Below are 16,373 nucleotides of genomic sequence, written 5' to 3' on the forward strand. Positions count from 1 at the left end.
TCAGTTGGTTGAGAGGTGTCACAACAAGAAGCTTGCACCCAACATCAGTAAGACCAAGGAATTGACTGAGGACCAGGAAGAGGAAGTGAAGGGAACACACACCAGTCCTCACTGAGGGACCAGCAGTGGAAAGGGTAAGCAGCTTCAATTTCCTGTGTGTCAACACTTCTGAGGATCTATCCCGGTCCTAACATAATAAACAAAGAAGGCATGTCAGCAGCTATACTTCATTAAGATAAGATTTTGAGGACCTTTGCTATGTCAGCAAAGACTCCAGCAAATTTCTACAGATGTACTGTGAAGAGCATTCTGACTGGCCCCATCACCACCTGGTACCAAGGTGCCAATGCACACTATCAGTAAAAGCTGAAGGGTTGGGAACTCAGTCAGTTCCATCATGGGCACTAGCATCCCCATCAAGGACATCTTCAAAAAGTGATGCATCAAAAAGGTGGCATTCATCATTAAGTACCCCTATCACCAAGGACATGCCCATTTCTCATTGCTAACATCAGGGAGGTACAGGAGCCTGAAGACACACACTCAATGTTTTAGTAGCAGCTTCCTCCTCATCCCTCAGATTTCTGAATGGACAATGAGCCAACTTATGAATACTACCTCACTATTTTTGTTCTCCTTTTTTCCCCATTACTTATTTAATTGTTGCACACTCAGTCCCTCTCCCAGTGACACACTCACTCCCTCTCCCAGTGACACACTCAGTGGCCACTTTATTAGATACCTCCTGGCATTCAAGGTTTGATATGCTGTGCATCCAGAGATGCTCTTCTACACAGCATTGTTGTAACTTGTGGTTGGTTATTTGAGTTACTGTCACCTTGAACCAGTCTGGCCATTCTCCTCTGACCTCTCATTAGCAAGCCCATGTTTGCCAACAAACCCCCAGTCACTGGATTTTTCTTTTCTGTTTTTTTTTGCACCATTCTCTGTAAACACTGTTGTGCGTGAAAGTCCCAGGAGATCAACAGTTTCTGAGATACTCAAATCCGGCCAGTCACTCCGCAGTCAAAGGTACTGAGATCACATTTCTTCCCCATTCTGATATTTGGTCTGAACAACTGAACTTCTTGACAGGTCTGCATGCTTTCATGCACTGAGTTGCTGCCACATGATTATCTGATTAATAAGCAGGTATATATGTGTACCTAATAAAGTGCTCACTGAGTGTATATCTCTTACTGCAATTTATAGCTTTATACTCTACTGAAGCTGCAAAACAACAAATATGTCAGTGATATGAAACCTGATTCTGATTCCAAGACAACAGCTCTCTCAAAGTAGCTACACCGGTAGAATGAGTGGGAGAGAAGAGATATGCACAGGCTTGCTTATAATAGTCATGGCACAGAATTCAGAAGTTGGGAAGCTACACGCATTGCAGTTTTATAAAACTCTGGTCAGGCCACATCTGGAGTGTGCATTCAATTCTGGTTCTTCTCCCCCCACCCCCACCCCCATTACGGGAAGGGCATGGGAGCAGAAGACATTTCCTGGATGTTGCTGGATTAGAGAGCATGTGCTGTAAGGAGAGGTTGGACAGTCTTGGGTTGTTTCTCTGGAGTGATAGAGGCTAAGCGGACACATGATAGAGGTTTATAAGATTATGAGAGGCAGAGATAGAGTAGGTAGCCAGTATCTTTTGCCCCCAGTGTCGAAATGTCTAATACCTAAGGGCAAACATTTAAGGAGAGGGGCAAGTTCAAAAGAAATGGAAGGGAGATTTTTTACCCCCACACAAGCAATGGGTGCCTGGAATGTGCTGCCAGGGGTGGTGGTGGAGGCAAATATGATAGAGGTGTTTAGGAAGAGCTTAGATAGGAAAATGGATGCACAAGGAATGGAGGAATATGGACACTGTAGGCAGAAGGAATTAGCTTAACCAGGATTTAAATGCTGTTAACTAGCTTAGCCCAGCATTGTTCCTGTGCTGTACTTTTCTGTGTTCTATGTTCAACACAGAGAAACTGTACTGTAGGTAGACATGGTACAAGGGGCATGACAAGGTAGATTTGGAGGTCAAGAGTGTCTTATCATACCAGGGAATCATTCAATTGTTTTGCAGCGCCGTCGTTCCAACGTGCTTCAAGGCCGCCACCATTGTCCCCATGCCAAAGAAGTCTTCAGTGTCCTGCCTCAGTGACTACTGTCCTGTTGCACTCACATCCATCGTCATGAAGTGTTTCAAGAGGCTCGTCATGAGGCACATCAAGAATGTTGGAATGCTGTTCACAGGCTTCAGTTCAGCATTCAACACAATCATTCCTCAGAAACTGCTTGGAAAGCTGAGCCTACTGGGCCTGAACACCTCCCTCTGCAACTGGATCCTAGACTTCCTGACTGGGAGACCTCAGTCAGTTCGGATCGGAGGTAGCATCTCCAACACCATCACACTGAGCACGGGGGCCCCCAGGGGCTGTGTGCTCAGTCCACTGCTGTTCTCTCTGCTCACCCACGTCTGTGCTGCAACACACAGCTCGAACCACATCATCAAGTTCGCCGATGACACGACCACGGTGGGGCTCATCAGCAAGAACGACGAGTCAGCTTACAGAGAGGAGATGCAGCGGCTAATGGACTGGTGCAGAGCCAACAACCTGTCTCTGAATGTGAACAAAAGAGATGGTTGTTGACTTCAGGAGGGCACGGAGCAACCACTCTCCGCTGAACATCGACGGCTCCTTGGTAGAGATCGTTAAGAGCACCAAGTTTCTTGATGTTCACCTTGTGGAGAATCTCACCTGGTCCCTCAACACCAGCTCCATAGCAAAGAAAGCCCAGCAGCGTCTCTACTTTCTGCGAAGGCTGAGGGAAGTCCATCTCTCACCCCCTATCCTCATCACATTCTACAGAGGTTGGATTGAGAGCATCCTGAGCAGCTGCATCACTGTCTGGTTCGAAAATTGCTCCATCTCGGATCGCAAGACCCTGCAGCGGATAGTGAGGTCAGCTGAGAAGATCATCGGGGATTCTCTTCCTGCCATCACGGACATTTACACTACACGCTGCATCCGCAAGGCAAACAGCATTCTGAAGGACCCCATGCACCCTTCATACAATCTCTTCTCCCTCCTGCCATCTGGGAAAAGGCACTGAAGCATTCGGGCTCTCATGACCAGACTATGTAACAGTTTCTTCCCCCAAGCCATCAGACTCCTCAATACCCAGAGCCTGGACTGACACCAACTTACTGCCCTCTACTGTGCCTTATGTCTTGTTTATTATTTATTGTAATGCCTGCACTGTTTTATGCAGTCCTGGGTAAGTCTGTAGTCTAGTGCAGTTTTTTTTCCTGTGTTGTTTTTATGTAGTTCAGTGTAGTTTTTGTAGTTTCATGTAGCACCATGGTCGTGAGAAACATTGTCGTTTTTATTGTGTAATGTACCAGCAATTATGGTCGAAATGAAAATAAAAAGTGACTTGACTTGACTTAACAATAGGAGAGAGAAGCTGAGCCCAATAGGAAGTACCTTCAGGATTTTGTAACTTCTGTATGACGGAAGGGGGAAGAGGAGAGTATCTCTGGGGTGGGTGGGATCTTTACACTGGCTTCTTTATTTTGGGAGCAGGGAATGGAGACAGAGTCCGTGGAAGGGAGGCCGGTTTCTGTGATGTGTTCAGCTGTATCCACAACTTTGTGGTTTCTTGTGATCATGGGCAGAGCAGTTGCTGTGCCAGGCCATGATACACCTGGGTAGGATGCTTTCTATAATGCACTGATAAAAATTGGTGGGGGTCAAAGTGAGCTTACCAAATTTCTTTCACTTCCTGAGGAAGTATAGGGGGTGCAATTGGTAGAAGACATTTTCCACAAGGCAAGATATGGCTCTGTACATCTGTCTACAACTTCCTTATCAGAAGACCACGGTCAGTGCGTATCAGTAGTAACATCTCCTCGCTGATAATCAACACAGACGTACCTCAATGATGAGAACTTAGCCCACTGCTCTACCATTTCTACACCCACAAGATGGCAGCTCAAATGCCATCTATGAATTTGCCAATGACACAACTGCCATTGGTAGTATCTCACTCAGATGGCGATGAATAAGTGTATGGGTGGGAGACAGGTCAGTTGCTGGAGTGGTGTCACAGCAACCTTGCAACCCAGCAACTATGTTTTGTAAGGAGATTGAGGAGCTTCGGTACGTCACCAAAAACTTATGTAAAGTTCTACAGATGTTCTGTGGAGAGCATCTGACTGATCACATCACATCCTGAATCCGAATCCCTGAATTAATAGCAATTTGTTGTTTTGCAGAAACGGCGTATTGCAATACATAATCAAAAATATACATATACATATTATTTTTAAAAATACATACATACACACACACAAATTAAGTAAGTAGTGCAAAAAGAGCAGTAATGTGAGGTAATGTTCCTGGGCTCATTGTCAAATCAGAAATCTGATGGCAGAGGGGAAGAAGTTGCTCCTGAAATGTTGAGTGTATGTTTTCAGGCTCCTGTGCCTCCTCCTTGATGGTAACAATGCAATAAGGGCATGTCCTGGGTGATGGGGGTACTTCATGATAGATGAAGGTGTCCTCCATGCTGGGGAGGCTAGTACCCATGATGGAGTGGCTCCTCCATATCAGACAGTGATGCAACCAGCTTGAATGCTCTCCCACAGCACATCTGTAGAAATCTGCAAGTCTTTGGTTACCTCCCACGCCTCAAACTCCTTATGAAATACAGCTGATGTAATGCCTTCTTTGTAATTACATCAGTATTTTGGGTTCAGCAGTGGACCTCAGCGACGTTGACACCCAGGAACTTGAAACCTCTCACCCTTTCCACTTCTGATTCCTCAATGGGAACTGCTGTGTGGTCCCCTGGACTTGGTGAAGTCCACAATCAATTCCTTGGACATACTGATACTGAATGCAAGGTTGTTGCTGCAACACCATTCAACCAACTGGTCAAACTCACTCCCATATGCCTAGTCACCATCTAAAATTCTGCCAACAATAGTTTTGTCAGCAAATTCATGGATGGCATTTGAGCTGTGTCTAGCCACACAATCATGGGTGTAGAGAGAGTAGAGCAGTGGGCTAAGCACATATCCTTGAGGTGCACCAGTGTTAATTGTAAATGAAGAGGAGATGTTATTTCTGATCTGCACAGACTGTGGTCTCCCAGTGAGCATGTCAAGGATGCAGTTGCAGAGGGAGGTGCAGAGGCCCAGGTTTGAGGCCTGTTAACCGAGGGTAGGATTGCGTTGAATGCTGAGTTGTAATCAATGAACAGCAGCCTGATGTAGGTATTACTATTGGCGTGGAGACTCAACTGCACGGATTGAAAGAGGTTCCAGAGGGTTGCAGACTCAGCCAGATCCATTGCCGGCACAACCCTGCCCACCAGTGAGGCCATCTTCAAAAGACAGTGCATCAAGAAGCCAGAATCCATCAAGGACCTTCACCATCTGGGACATCCCATCTTCAACTACCTTCAGGGTGGAGCCTGAAGTCCCACACTCCTTCAGGGACATCTTTCTGAACAGTCCATGAGCTCCTGAACACTATCTCAGATTTCCTTTTTATTTGTATTTTATAGTAAATTTATGCCTTTGCAATGTACTGTAGGTGCAAAACAAATCTCACATCATACAAGTCGGTGATAATAAATCAGATTCTGCGGGGGGGGTGGATGGCTTTGGAAAGGGGGAGTTGTTTAAGGGAATAGAGCGAAGCAGACAGAAAGGGACAAGCTGCCAATGTATTGTTTCAGAGAAATTTGTATTATTACGTGGAAGAGAGAGGCTTTGAGGGACATGATCTGGGTGTGTAGATGGGTCTAGGCAGGAGAGCAGATCGTATGGACTAGATGGAATGAAGGGCATATTACTGTAATCTAGTACTGAATGACTATGACTTCCTCTGGCAATGAATTCCAGATATCAACCACTTTCTGTGTGAAATAACACCCCTCAGATTCCCCCTTAAATCTTCTCCCTCGTTCCTTAATTTGTGACTGGGATTTAAAAAGGATTCTAGCTATGCTCTCAACATCTTATGTCATTTACTTCACCATTCTGCTTTCAGTGCTCCAGGGAGAACAGTCCCAGACTCTTCCTCAGTCTCTCCCAGTACCTATACCACTCCAAATCCAGGGGGAATCTCACCAGACCAGCGCAACCATAACTCCAGGATTGTTTGCACCAGAAGTCTTTCAGTGTCAACAACCCTGCCACTTGCACAATCCCTGCAAAGCTTCAGGCATAGAACACTTACCGCTTCTCAGTGGGAGCTTTGTAGTTCTTGTTTGTGTAAATCTCCTCCAGGCTGAACTCCTTCTTATTTAACCTGAAACAAAATCATAATAGTCATAAACACCAGAAATTCTGCAGATGCTAGAAATCCAAAGCAACATACACAAAATGTTGGAAGAAGTCAGGCCAGGCAGCATCTATGGAAATGAATAAACAGTTGACGTTTCAGGCCGAGAACCTTCTTCAGGACTGGAGAGGAAGGGGGAAGACACCAAAATAAAAAAGGTAGGGTGAGGGAAAGGAGGATAGCTGGAAGGTGATAGGTGAAGCCAATTGGGTCGGAAAGATAAAGGGCTGGAGAGGAAGGAATCTGATTGGAGAGGACAGTGGACCTGGGGGGAGAAAGAAGAGGTAAGATGCCAGGGTGGAGAATAAAAGGAGAGGGAGAAAAAGATTTTTTTTTTTAAACCAGAAGGATAAATCAATATTCATGCCGTAAGGCTGGAGGCTACCAGACTGAATACCAGGTTTTGCTCCTGCACCCTGAGGTAGGCCTCATCGCGGGACAAGGCCATGGACCAACATGTCAGAATGGGAATAGGGATTAAAATACAGATCTCCCCCAGAGGGAGGATAGCTTTGCCACGTTACCTTGCTGGTTTTGGCAGTCCCATAGGCGTCAGGTTTGTCTGCGTCTTCACCGGTGCCTTCCTGATGCGGAACCTCGACACCTTTCCCACACGAGTCTGTCCATTGATTTCTGAGGTCTGGGGAAGAAATGCAGACTGGGTCAGACTGAGCATGAGGCCGGGCAGGAATGTAGGGGTTACAGGAGGGAAATGAGAATGGGGTACAGAGAGGGTGAGAGACATGGGGGCTAGAGAGGGAGATGTGAAGAACAGAGATGGGAAAAGGTGTAGGGGAGGGAGAGGAGGGATGTGATTACAGGGATATAGGGGTGTAGAGAAGGAGGAGGGGATGTGATTACAGGGGCAGGGAGATGGGGAGTAGTAGAGGGGAGACAGAAGAACAGGGTAGGGAGGGATGTAGGGAGGGAGGAAATTACAATACAAAAGGGAGCAGGAGAGTAGAATAGGGCAAGGAAAAGAGGAGGGAGGTTAGGAGGAGTGGGGGAATGTGGGTCGGAAGGGACTACGGAGTCAGATCCTCCCTTCCCCCTCACCTCGGTGCTGTGCTCGGGGGTCTCTGCCTCACGGGGTTCGGGCAGGACTGTGTCCAGCTTGCGTTTCCTAGGAGTGCAGCCAGGCTCCTGCACGGACACCTGCTCCTGGGTCTCAGATGCCCGTGCTGGTGAACTCTTGGACTGTGGAGGCAGCTCCCGGTCACTGGACTGGCCTGGACAGGCCGGGCTGTGTTCAGATACAGGGGGAAAACAGGGTCACAGCAAGGTCATGGAGGATGAAACAGAGCAACTCACACCCTCCTCCCCTCTCCTACCAACTCCCTCTCGTTTTCATTTGCCTCTCCCTGGCCCCACACTCCTCCTTCCCAACCCTCCATGACCTTCTCTTACAGCCCACACCTACTCATTCCTCAACATTCTTCTATCCAATCTTACCCTCCTACCCTCCAGCTCCGCCCCCCCTCTCATTTCCTACCTCTTCCAAATATCCCCTCTACCTCCTCATAACTTCTACCTCTCCTCCTCATCATTCTTCCACTCTCTCGCCGACCTCTTCTTCCTTCCCTTCTCCCACCAACTTCCTCCCCATTCCTCTGCCATCCCCACTACCCACCATTCCACCCCACCTTCCCCTCTTCCTATTTTGGACTTCCCCCCCCCCCCCCCCCCCCCCATCCCATTCACATCCCTTGTGTCCCATTCCCCGTTCTCTCCCAGGACCCCTTTCCCCTCCTCTCCCTACCCATCAACAATGCATCCTCCATCTTTTACCCTCTACCCCCAATCCATCTCTCACCACCCTCCCATCTCACCACTCCCCCTTCTCCCCTCAACCTTCCTCATTCCCCAATCACATCCTTGCTCCCCTCTTGCCACCCTCCCCTGCCATTCACACCATTTCACCTGTCCCTACTTCCCCACCTCCCTCCAATCCACACTCCCTCGCCGCCCCCCAATCCTCCTCCAGACCTCCTCCCCCCCCCCCCCCCAATTACCTGTACTCCAGGACAGGGCCCCTCCATACGTCCGCCTCCTCTGTTTGTTCTCTGCTGGCCGTATGTGCAGGGGCCAAGACCCTCCTCTCGGGCCGGCCGCCACTGCTCCCGGCTCCTGCTGTACCCCACGAACTGGGGAACACCTCCTTGCGCAGGCAGAGAAGGGCCGGAGGGGTCGTCAGCTCCCGGCTGGGGTCCGCACCCCCCAGTGTGTGGCGCCTGTGCCGGGGGTTGGCAGAGGGGGGCAAGGGTGGGGCTGGGAGGATGGGGTGGTGGGGCCAGCAGGAGGGGGAGGGAGAGGCTGGGATCTCGGGGCAGGACAGACTGCGGCAGAGGCGGGTGGCAGGTCTTTCCTCTCTCCTTGGCGGAGGAGGAGGGGGAGGGGGTGCAGGCGAGGGTGGAGGCGGCTCGGCCTCGGAGGGAGCTGTCGCCGCCGTGGAGCCCCCGCGCCAGGGCAGATGGCTGCGAAGGGGCGAGAGGAAGATCTCGGCGAAGCCCTCCAGCTTGGAGCGGACGGTGCTGAGGATGGGGGAGAGCTCCCAGCGGCTGCAGGGTGGGGGCAGAGGGGAGCCGGGGGCTTCTGAGGGCTGCTCTGGGGATTCCAAGGGTGTCCAGGGCTGTGTAGCACCTGTGGGAGGGGGAATAGCAAGAGTTAGTTCCCATCCCCAATCACACATCGCAAACATGGGGACACCAGCATTTATCACGCACCCCTTGTCACTCACTTGAGAAGGTGGGGACCATGCCAGAATTTATATGTCCCTACATTCCCCTCAAGGTGGGGGACTTGCCTGATTTATCATCCATGCCCAGTTACTCTTAGCAAGGTGAAAATCTGGCAGTTCATATCACCCATCCCTGATCTCCCCTCATGAGTGAGTGAGTGTGCGAGTGTGCGGTTAGTGAGCCTCTCCTCCTTGAACCATGGCCTCCCTTCTGTGCCAGGGCTTCCATGGCAACAGGCTCTGGTGAAGGGCCAAATTACAAAAGAATTTAATTTCAAATTTTATAGATGCTTAGCATTAACATTTTTCAGACTTATTACAAATATTACAAGAAGTTTTCAGTGTAGAGACATAGAAAGAGCTTTTCAGAGACCCCACATATCTACAACAATTGTTGGACACAGCCAAAACTTGTGGCTAAGCAAAGTAATGTGATGTTTGCATTCATTTCAAGAGGACTAGAATATAAAAGCAAGGATGTAATGCTGAGGCTTTATAAGGCATTGGTCAGATTGCACTTGGGAGTATTGAGAGTGGTTTTGGACCCCCTATCTGAGAAAAGGTGTGCTGGTGTTGGAAAGGGTCCAGAGGAGGTTCACAAGAATGATTTCAGGAATGAAAGAGTCAACGTATGAGGAGCGTTTGATGGCTCTGGGCCTGTTTGCACTGGAGTTTGGAAGAAAGAGGGGGTATCTCATTGAAACCTATCGAATATTGAAAGGTATGGCTAGAGAGGAAGTGGAGAAGATGTTCTCTCTAATGGGTGAGTCTACAATCATAGGGCACAGCCTCAGACTAGAGGAATGTCTATTTAGAACAGAGATGAGGAGGAATTTTTTTTAACCAAAGGGTAGTGTATCTGTGGAATTCATTTCCACGGACCGATGTGGAAGCCAAGTCATTGAGTATATTTAAAGCAGACATTGATGGGTTCTTCATTATTCAGGGCGTCAAAGATTACTGGGAGAGGGCAGGGGAAAGGGGTTGAGAGGGACAATAAATCAGCCATGATGGAATGTTGGAGCAGAATAGATGGGCCAAATGGTCTACTTCTGCTCCTATGCCCTATAGTCTAACTTGTGTGGGTCATTTCCACATTAAGGTGATGAAAAGCATAAAAGTTTGGGATTTATTTTGCTCAAGCCACAGGCCAAATGGAGTATTTGTGCACAGTCTATTCACCCCACTATAGGAAGGGTGGAGGGGGGGGGGGGGCTTTGGAGTGGATGCAGAAGAGGTTCATTGGGATGCTGTCTGCATTAGAGGGCACATACTACAAGGAGAGGTTGGACACACTTGCACTGCTTTCTCTGGAGCGGCAGACTGAGGAGAGACTTGATAGAGGCGTACATTAAATAGACAGCTGGTATCTTATTCCTAAAGAATGAAATGTCAGGTACTACAGGGCATGTTTTTAAGTGAGGAGAAATTAAGTACAAACACCATCATGCTGCTTTGATTTGGAGGACTTTAGTTACAAGGGGAGATTGGAAAGGTTAGGTTCATTTTCCCTGGAACAAAGAAGGCTGACAAGTGATCGGTTTGTTTTTGTCACGTGTTCCCAAGGTTCAGTGTGAAACCGAAGTTTGCGTGCCATCTATACAGATAATTTCAAAACAGATCAAGGTAGTATAACAGAGCAGAGGTTCTCCCCACCCTCTGCACGCTGAACAAACTCGAGTTGCTTCCTCTGGAGTGGTGGGGCCTGAAGAAGACCCGATGGAGGTTTGTAAGATTACGAATGGTATCCATTTCCCACAGGTTTGAAATGTCTAATACCAGAAGGCAAGCATTCAAGGTGAGCGCAGGCAAGCTCAAAGGACAAGCTCACTTTATTTATTCATTTATTTGCTTACACAGAGAGCAGTGGGTGCCTGGAACATGCTGCCAGTGGAGGTGGCAGAAATTATTCTGCCTGGTTCGGAAATTGCACCATCTTGGATTGCAAGACCCTGCAGTGGATAGTGAGGTCAGCTGAGAAGATCATCGGGGTCTCTCTTCCCGCCATCACGGACATTTACACTACACGCTGCATCCGCAAAGGAAACAGCATTATGAAGGACCCCATGCACCCCTCATACAATCTCTTCTCCCTCCTGCCATCTGGGAAAAGTCTCCGAAGCATTCGGGCTCTCACATCCAGACTATGTAACAGTTTCTTCCCCCAAGCTATCAGACTCCTCAATACCCGAAGCCTGGACTGACACCTTGCCCTATTGTCCTGTTCATTATTTATTGTAATGCCTGCACTGTTTTTGTGAACTTTATGTAGTCCTGTGTAGGTCTGTAGTCTAGTGTAGCTTTCTCTGTGTTGTGTTTTTTTTTTAAAACGTAGTTCAGTCTAGTTTTTGTACTGTGTCATGTAACACCATGGTCCTGAAAAACGTTGTCTCATTTTTACTATGTACTGTAACAACAGTTATGGTCAAAATGACAATAAAAGTGACTTGACTTGATAGAGGTGTTTGAGAGCCCATCAGATAGGCACATGGATGTGCAGGCAATTGAGGGAAATGGATAGTGTATGCATCAGGCAACTAGCTTAATTAGTTTGGCACAACATTAGTGGGAGGGGTGTCACCCCAATTCACCCTCTCTTATCCCTTCTGTTGGTGGACAGTGGGTGATGGGACTTCAGCTTACTCCAACTGGGGAGGGGAGTCGAGGGTCCAGCGTGAAGCAGAGAGAGGCTGAACAGCTACTGTACCTCCTCTCTCCCACTTCCATTTCTCTGACGAGTACATTGCTTTTGCTGGATGACCTGATTCCTACTCTGAAACCTTTAAATCTCCCCCCCCCCCACCCCACAGGTCTCTGGGTGGGGGGGCCAGGAATTTTGTCTTGTACAGAGGGAATGCAGGGGTTGTCCTGTTCAAAGTTCCTACTGTGCCCCCATTGACTAAGATGCGCAGTAAGAAGCACCCACCGGAAACGGCAGCGATCCGGATGCAGCTGAGCACATCACGAGAACTGGCCTACCCTCCATGGACTGTCCACACTTCCTGCTGCCTCAGAAAAGCAGCCAGCAAAATCAAATAGCCCATCTTCTCTTCTCACTTCCACGGGCAGGAAATACAAGAGCCTGAAAGGACAGGTTCAACCCTGCTGTTGTAAGACTACCGAATGCTAATGTGAACTCTTAACCTCAATTTATCTCACCACAACCTTTGCACCTTGTTGTCTACCTACAGTGCATTTTCTCTGTAAACCTAACTCTCAATTCCACTTCATTTTACCTCATGCTGCTCTATGTACAAATGAATGAAATGATCTACATCGAATGGAAGCTTTTCACCAATGCACACAAAATATGCAGGGGAAAGGGGGAAATATTTGGCATTTCAACCTGTTTTTCCAGTGGTGGGGGGGGGGGGGGGAGAGAGAAAAGACACAGGCAGCTGCAGGGATAGATATCAGCATTGCTGTCAGACATACCTGAGCGACTGTGGTGAGGACTCTCCCTCGGGGTGACCGGTGGGGTATCTGCCTTGGAGCCTGGACGGAGGAGCTGAGTAGGGGTCTCCAGGAGTGTGGTGAGCCTGTGGCCAGCAGGGAGGAAAAGGGAAAGGAGAGATTCATCAGGCTTGGGGACGAAGGGAAGCAAGTCCACGTGGGACCAAGGACAGGCGCGTCCCTGCAAGATCTCAGGGACACCCAGGTCACTGGATATAGTGAAGCTGGGTAAAGGCTTCGATATCACCGCACCCCATCAACCCTCCCCACTGTACCCATCATGCTGCCCACTCCCCATCCCTCCATCCTCCAAAATTGACCCCACCCTCTCAACTGCTCCCCACTCCTTCCCTCACCCTCATGCGCTGCTCCCTGCACCACCCCCATTACTTACCTCCCGTTGGAAGGTGATGACCCTACGTTGTTTCTGGAGTTGTGGCAGGACCCCTGTAGAGAGAAATGGGCATGGTGAAGGGAGGGAAAGAGAATTGGGGAGGGGAAAATGGGTGTGGGGGGGGTAGAAGGCATCAACACCACATGCCACAATGATGAATGGCAAAAGGCTCAATCATACACACACCCCACCCCAACTTACTGAGAAATATCCTGGACTCCCTCATCCCCACACATCACCGTTGCTGCCCCACTACCTCCATCCATCTCCCTTCCCAGTCCCTCCATGACCTAGTTTTAAAACAGTTATGGAGAAGGCCATCAATGTTAAAAGGTCAAGGTCCTGAACTGGGGTAGAGCAAATTTTAGAGCCATTCGGTAGGATCTTGCAGTGATTGGGTGAGATTGCTTGCCAGGAAAAGAGCATCTGCCAAGAGGAAGGCTTTTATAAGTGTGATGTTAAGAGTTCAAGGCCTTTCAGGGTGAAGAGCAAAGGCTGGTGGGCTTCAGCAACCCGACAAGAGATTGGAACTGGTAATGGTTTATTATGGTCACGCACACAGAGAAACACTGAAAAGCTTGCCTTTTACATTGTTCATACAGCTCATTTCATTGCTCAGTAAACTGAGATAGTACAAGGAAACACAGAATAAAATGTAAAAGCTACAGAGAAAATACAGGACAGGTTTTCAGTAAGGTGAAAGGTCATAACAAGATAGATTGTGACGCTAAGAGTCCAACCGTATCGTACTAGGGAACCGTTCAATGGTCTTAGCTATTGTCCCATTGTTCTGTCTTTGAACCCATGAAGACATGATTTTATAAAAAAGTTTGGGAACCCTTGCTCTAGGACCTCATCCCTTTTCCTGCCTAAATTGATGGTACTAATATGTACCACAACTTCTGGCTGTTTACCCTCCTGCTTTAGAATGCTGAGTACCTGATGTGAGATAAACCTGGCACTTGCCAGGCAACATACCGTATAATCTCCTGTCTGCTCCTCTATTTTGCCCACTGGTAAGAGGGAGAAGAGAGAATGTACAGAGTGAATGGGGCTGACTGCTTTACTGAGTCACTGGGAAGTGTAGACAGAGTCCATGGACCGGAGGCTGATTTCCATGACATGTTGAGCTGCATCCACAGCTCTCTGCCCTTCCTTTCAGTCATGTGTGGAACAATTGCTATACTAAGCCACGATTGCATCCAGGTAGAATGTATTCAACAATGCAACAATAAAAATTGGTGGGAGGCAAAGGGGACATGCCCAATTTCTTTAGCCTCCTGAGGAAGTAGACCGAAGGTTTGAGATGTGTCTATTTCAACGCAAGGAGTGTTGTGAACAAAGCGGACGAGCTTAGAGCGTGGATCAGTACTTGGAGATATGATGTGGTGGCCATCACAGAGATTTGGATGGCTCAGCGGCAGGAAGGGTTACTTCAAGTGCCGGGTTTTAGATGTTTCAGAAAGGACAGGGAGGGAGGCAAACGAGATCAGGGCGCGGCACTCTTGATCAGAGATAAGTGTCACAGCTGCAGAAAAGGTGGACGTCATGGAGGGCTTGTCTATGGAGTCTCTGTGGGTGGAGGTTAGGAACAGGAAGGGTTCAATAAATTTACTGGATGTTTTTTATAGGCCGCCCAATAGTAACAGGGGTATCGAGGAGCAGGTAAGGAAACAGATCCTGGAAGGGTGTAATAACAGAGTTTTTAATTTCCCAAATATAGATTGACATCTCCCTAGAGCAAGGGGTTTAGATAGGGTGGAGTTTGTTAGGTGTGTTCAGGAATATTTCTTGACACAATATGTAGATAAGCCTACAAGAGGAGAGGCTATACTTGATTTGGTATTGGTATCGGGGGGAAGGCATTGACATGGATAGAAAACTGGTTGGCAGATAGAAAGCAAAGGGTAGCGGTGAATGGGTGTTTCTCGGAATGGCAGGTGGTGACTAGTGGGGTGCCACAGGGCTCGGTATTGGGACCACAGCTGTTTACAATGTACGTCAACAATTTGGATGAAGGCATTGAAAATAACACCAGCAAATTTGCTGATGATACTAAGCTGGGTGGCAGGGTGACATGTGATGAGGATGTTAGGAGAATTCAGGGTGACTTGGATAGGCTGGGTGAGTGGGCAGATACTTGGCAGATGACGTTTAATGTGAATAAGTGTGAGGTTATCCACTTTGGGAGTAAGAACAGGAAGGCAGATTATTATCTGAACGGTATAGAGTTGGGTAAGGGAGTAATACAAAGAGATCTCGGAGTCCTTGTTCATCAGTCACTGAAGGTGAATGAGCAAGTACACCAGGCAGTGAAGAAGGCTAATGGAATGTTGGCCTTTATTACAAAGGGAATTGAGTACAAGAGCAAGGAAATCCTCTAGCATTTGTACAGAGCCCTGGTGAGACCACACCTGGAGTATTGTGTACAGTTTTGGTCTCCAGGGTTAAGGAAGGACATCCTGGCTCTAGAGGAAGTGCAGCGTAGATTCACAAGGTTAATTCTTGGGATGTCTGGACTGTCTTATGCAGAGAAGTTAGAGAGACTGGGCTTGTACACGCTGGAATTAACGAGATTGAGGGGGGATCTGATTGAAACATATAAGATTATTAAGGGATTGGACAAGATAGAGGCAGGAAATATGTTCCAGATGCTGGGAGAATCCAGTACCAGAGGGCATGGTTTGAGAATAAGGGGTAGGTCATTTAGGACAGAGTTAAGGAAAAACTTCTTCTCCCAGAGAGTTGTGGGGGTCTGGAATGCACTGCCTCGGAAGGTTGTGGAGGTCAATTCTCTGGATGCTTTCAAGAAGGATCTAGATAGTTATCTTATGGATAGGGGAATCAAGGGATATGGGGACAAGGCAGGAACCGGGTATTGATAGGAATTGATCAGCCATGATCTCAAAATGGCGGTGCAGGCTCAAAGGGCCGAATGGTCTACTTCTGCACCTATTGTCTATTGAAATGAACCAATCTAGGTGTCAGATCTCTCAGTGGGAGAACATTTTGGAGATAGTGATCATAATTCTATCTCCTTTACCATAGCATTGGTGAGGGATAGGAACAGACAAGTTAGAAAAGCTTTTCATTGGAGTGGAATTATGAGGCTATCAGGCAGGAAATTGGAAGCTTAAATTGGAAACAGATGTTCTCAAGGAAAAGTATGGAAGAAATGCGGCAAACGTTCAGGGAATATTTGCGTGAAGTTCTGTATAGGTATGTTCCAATGAGACAGGGAAGTTATGGTAGGGTGCTGGAACTGTGGTATACAAAGGCTGTAATAAATCTCATCAAGAAAAAAAAAGCTTACAAAAGGTTCAGAGAGCTAGGTAATGTTAGAGATCTAGAAAATTATAAAGCTAATAGGAAGGAGCTTAAGAAGGAAATTAGGAGAGCGAGAAGGGGCCATGAGAAGGCCTTGGCAGGCAGT

The 16,373-nt window shown here is 47.9% G+C and overlaps 1 protein-coding gene across 3 annotated transcripts in view; it reads right to left on the reverse strand.

Annotated features, from left to right (window-relative positions):
• LOC140719043 (proline-rich protein 14-like) overlaps nt 1-16,373 on the reverse strand; it is a 40,818-nt gene that overhangs the window by 12,815 nt on the left and 11,630 nt on the right. For all 3 annotated transcript variants that reach the window (XM_073033401.1, XM_073033403.1, XM_073033404.1), the window contains exons 4-9: nt 12,941-12,993; nt 12,529-12,632; nt 8,369-8,996; nt 7,413-7,599; nt 6,881-6,996; nt 6,252-6,323 (exon numbers count right to left, since the gene is read on the reverse strand). In XM_073033401.1, coding sequence (XP_072889502.1) covers nt 6,252-6,323; nt 6,881-6,996; nt 7,413-7,599; nt 8,369-8,996; nt 12,529-12,632; nt 12,941-12,993 — 1,160 coding nt within the window. The remainder of the gene's footprint in view (nt 1-6,251; nt 6,324-6,880; nt 6,997-7,412; nt 7,600-8,368; nt 8,997-12,528; nt 12,633-12,940; nt 12,994-16,373) is intronic.

This window comes from Hemitrygon akajei, chromosome 31, assembly GCF_048418815.1.
Source record: "Hemitrygon akajei chromosome 31, sHemAka1.3, whole genome shotgun sequence".
NCBI classification, from domain to species: Eukaryota; Metazoa; Chordata; class Chondrichthyes; order Myliobatiformes; family Dasyatidae; genus Hemitrygon; species Hemitrygon akajei.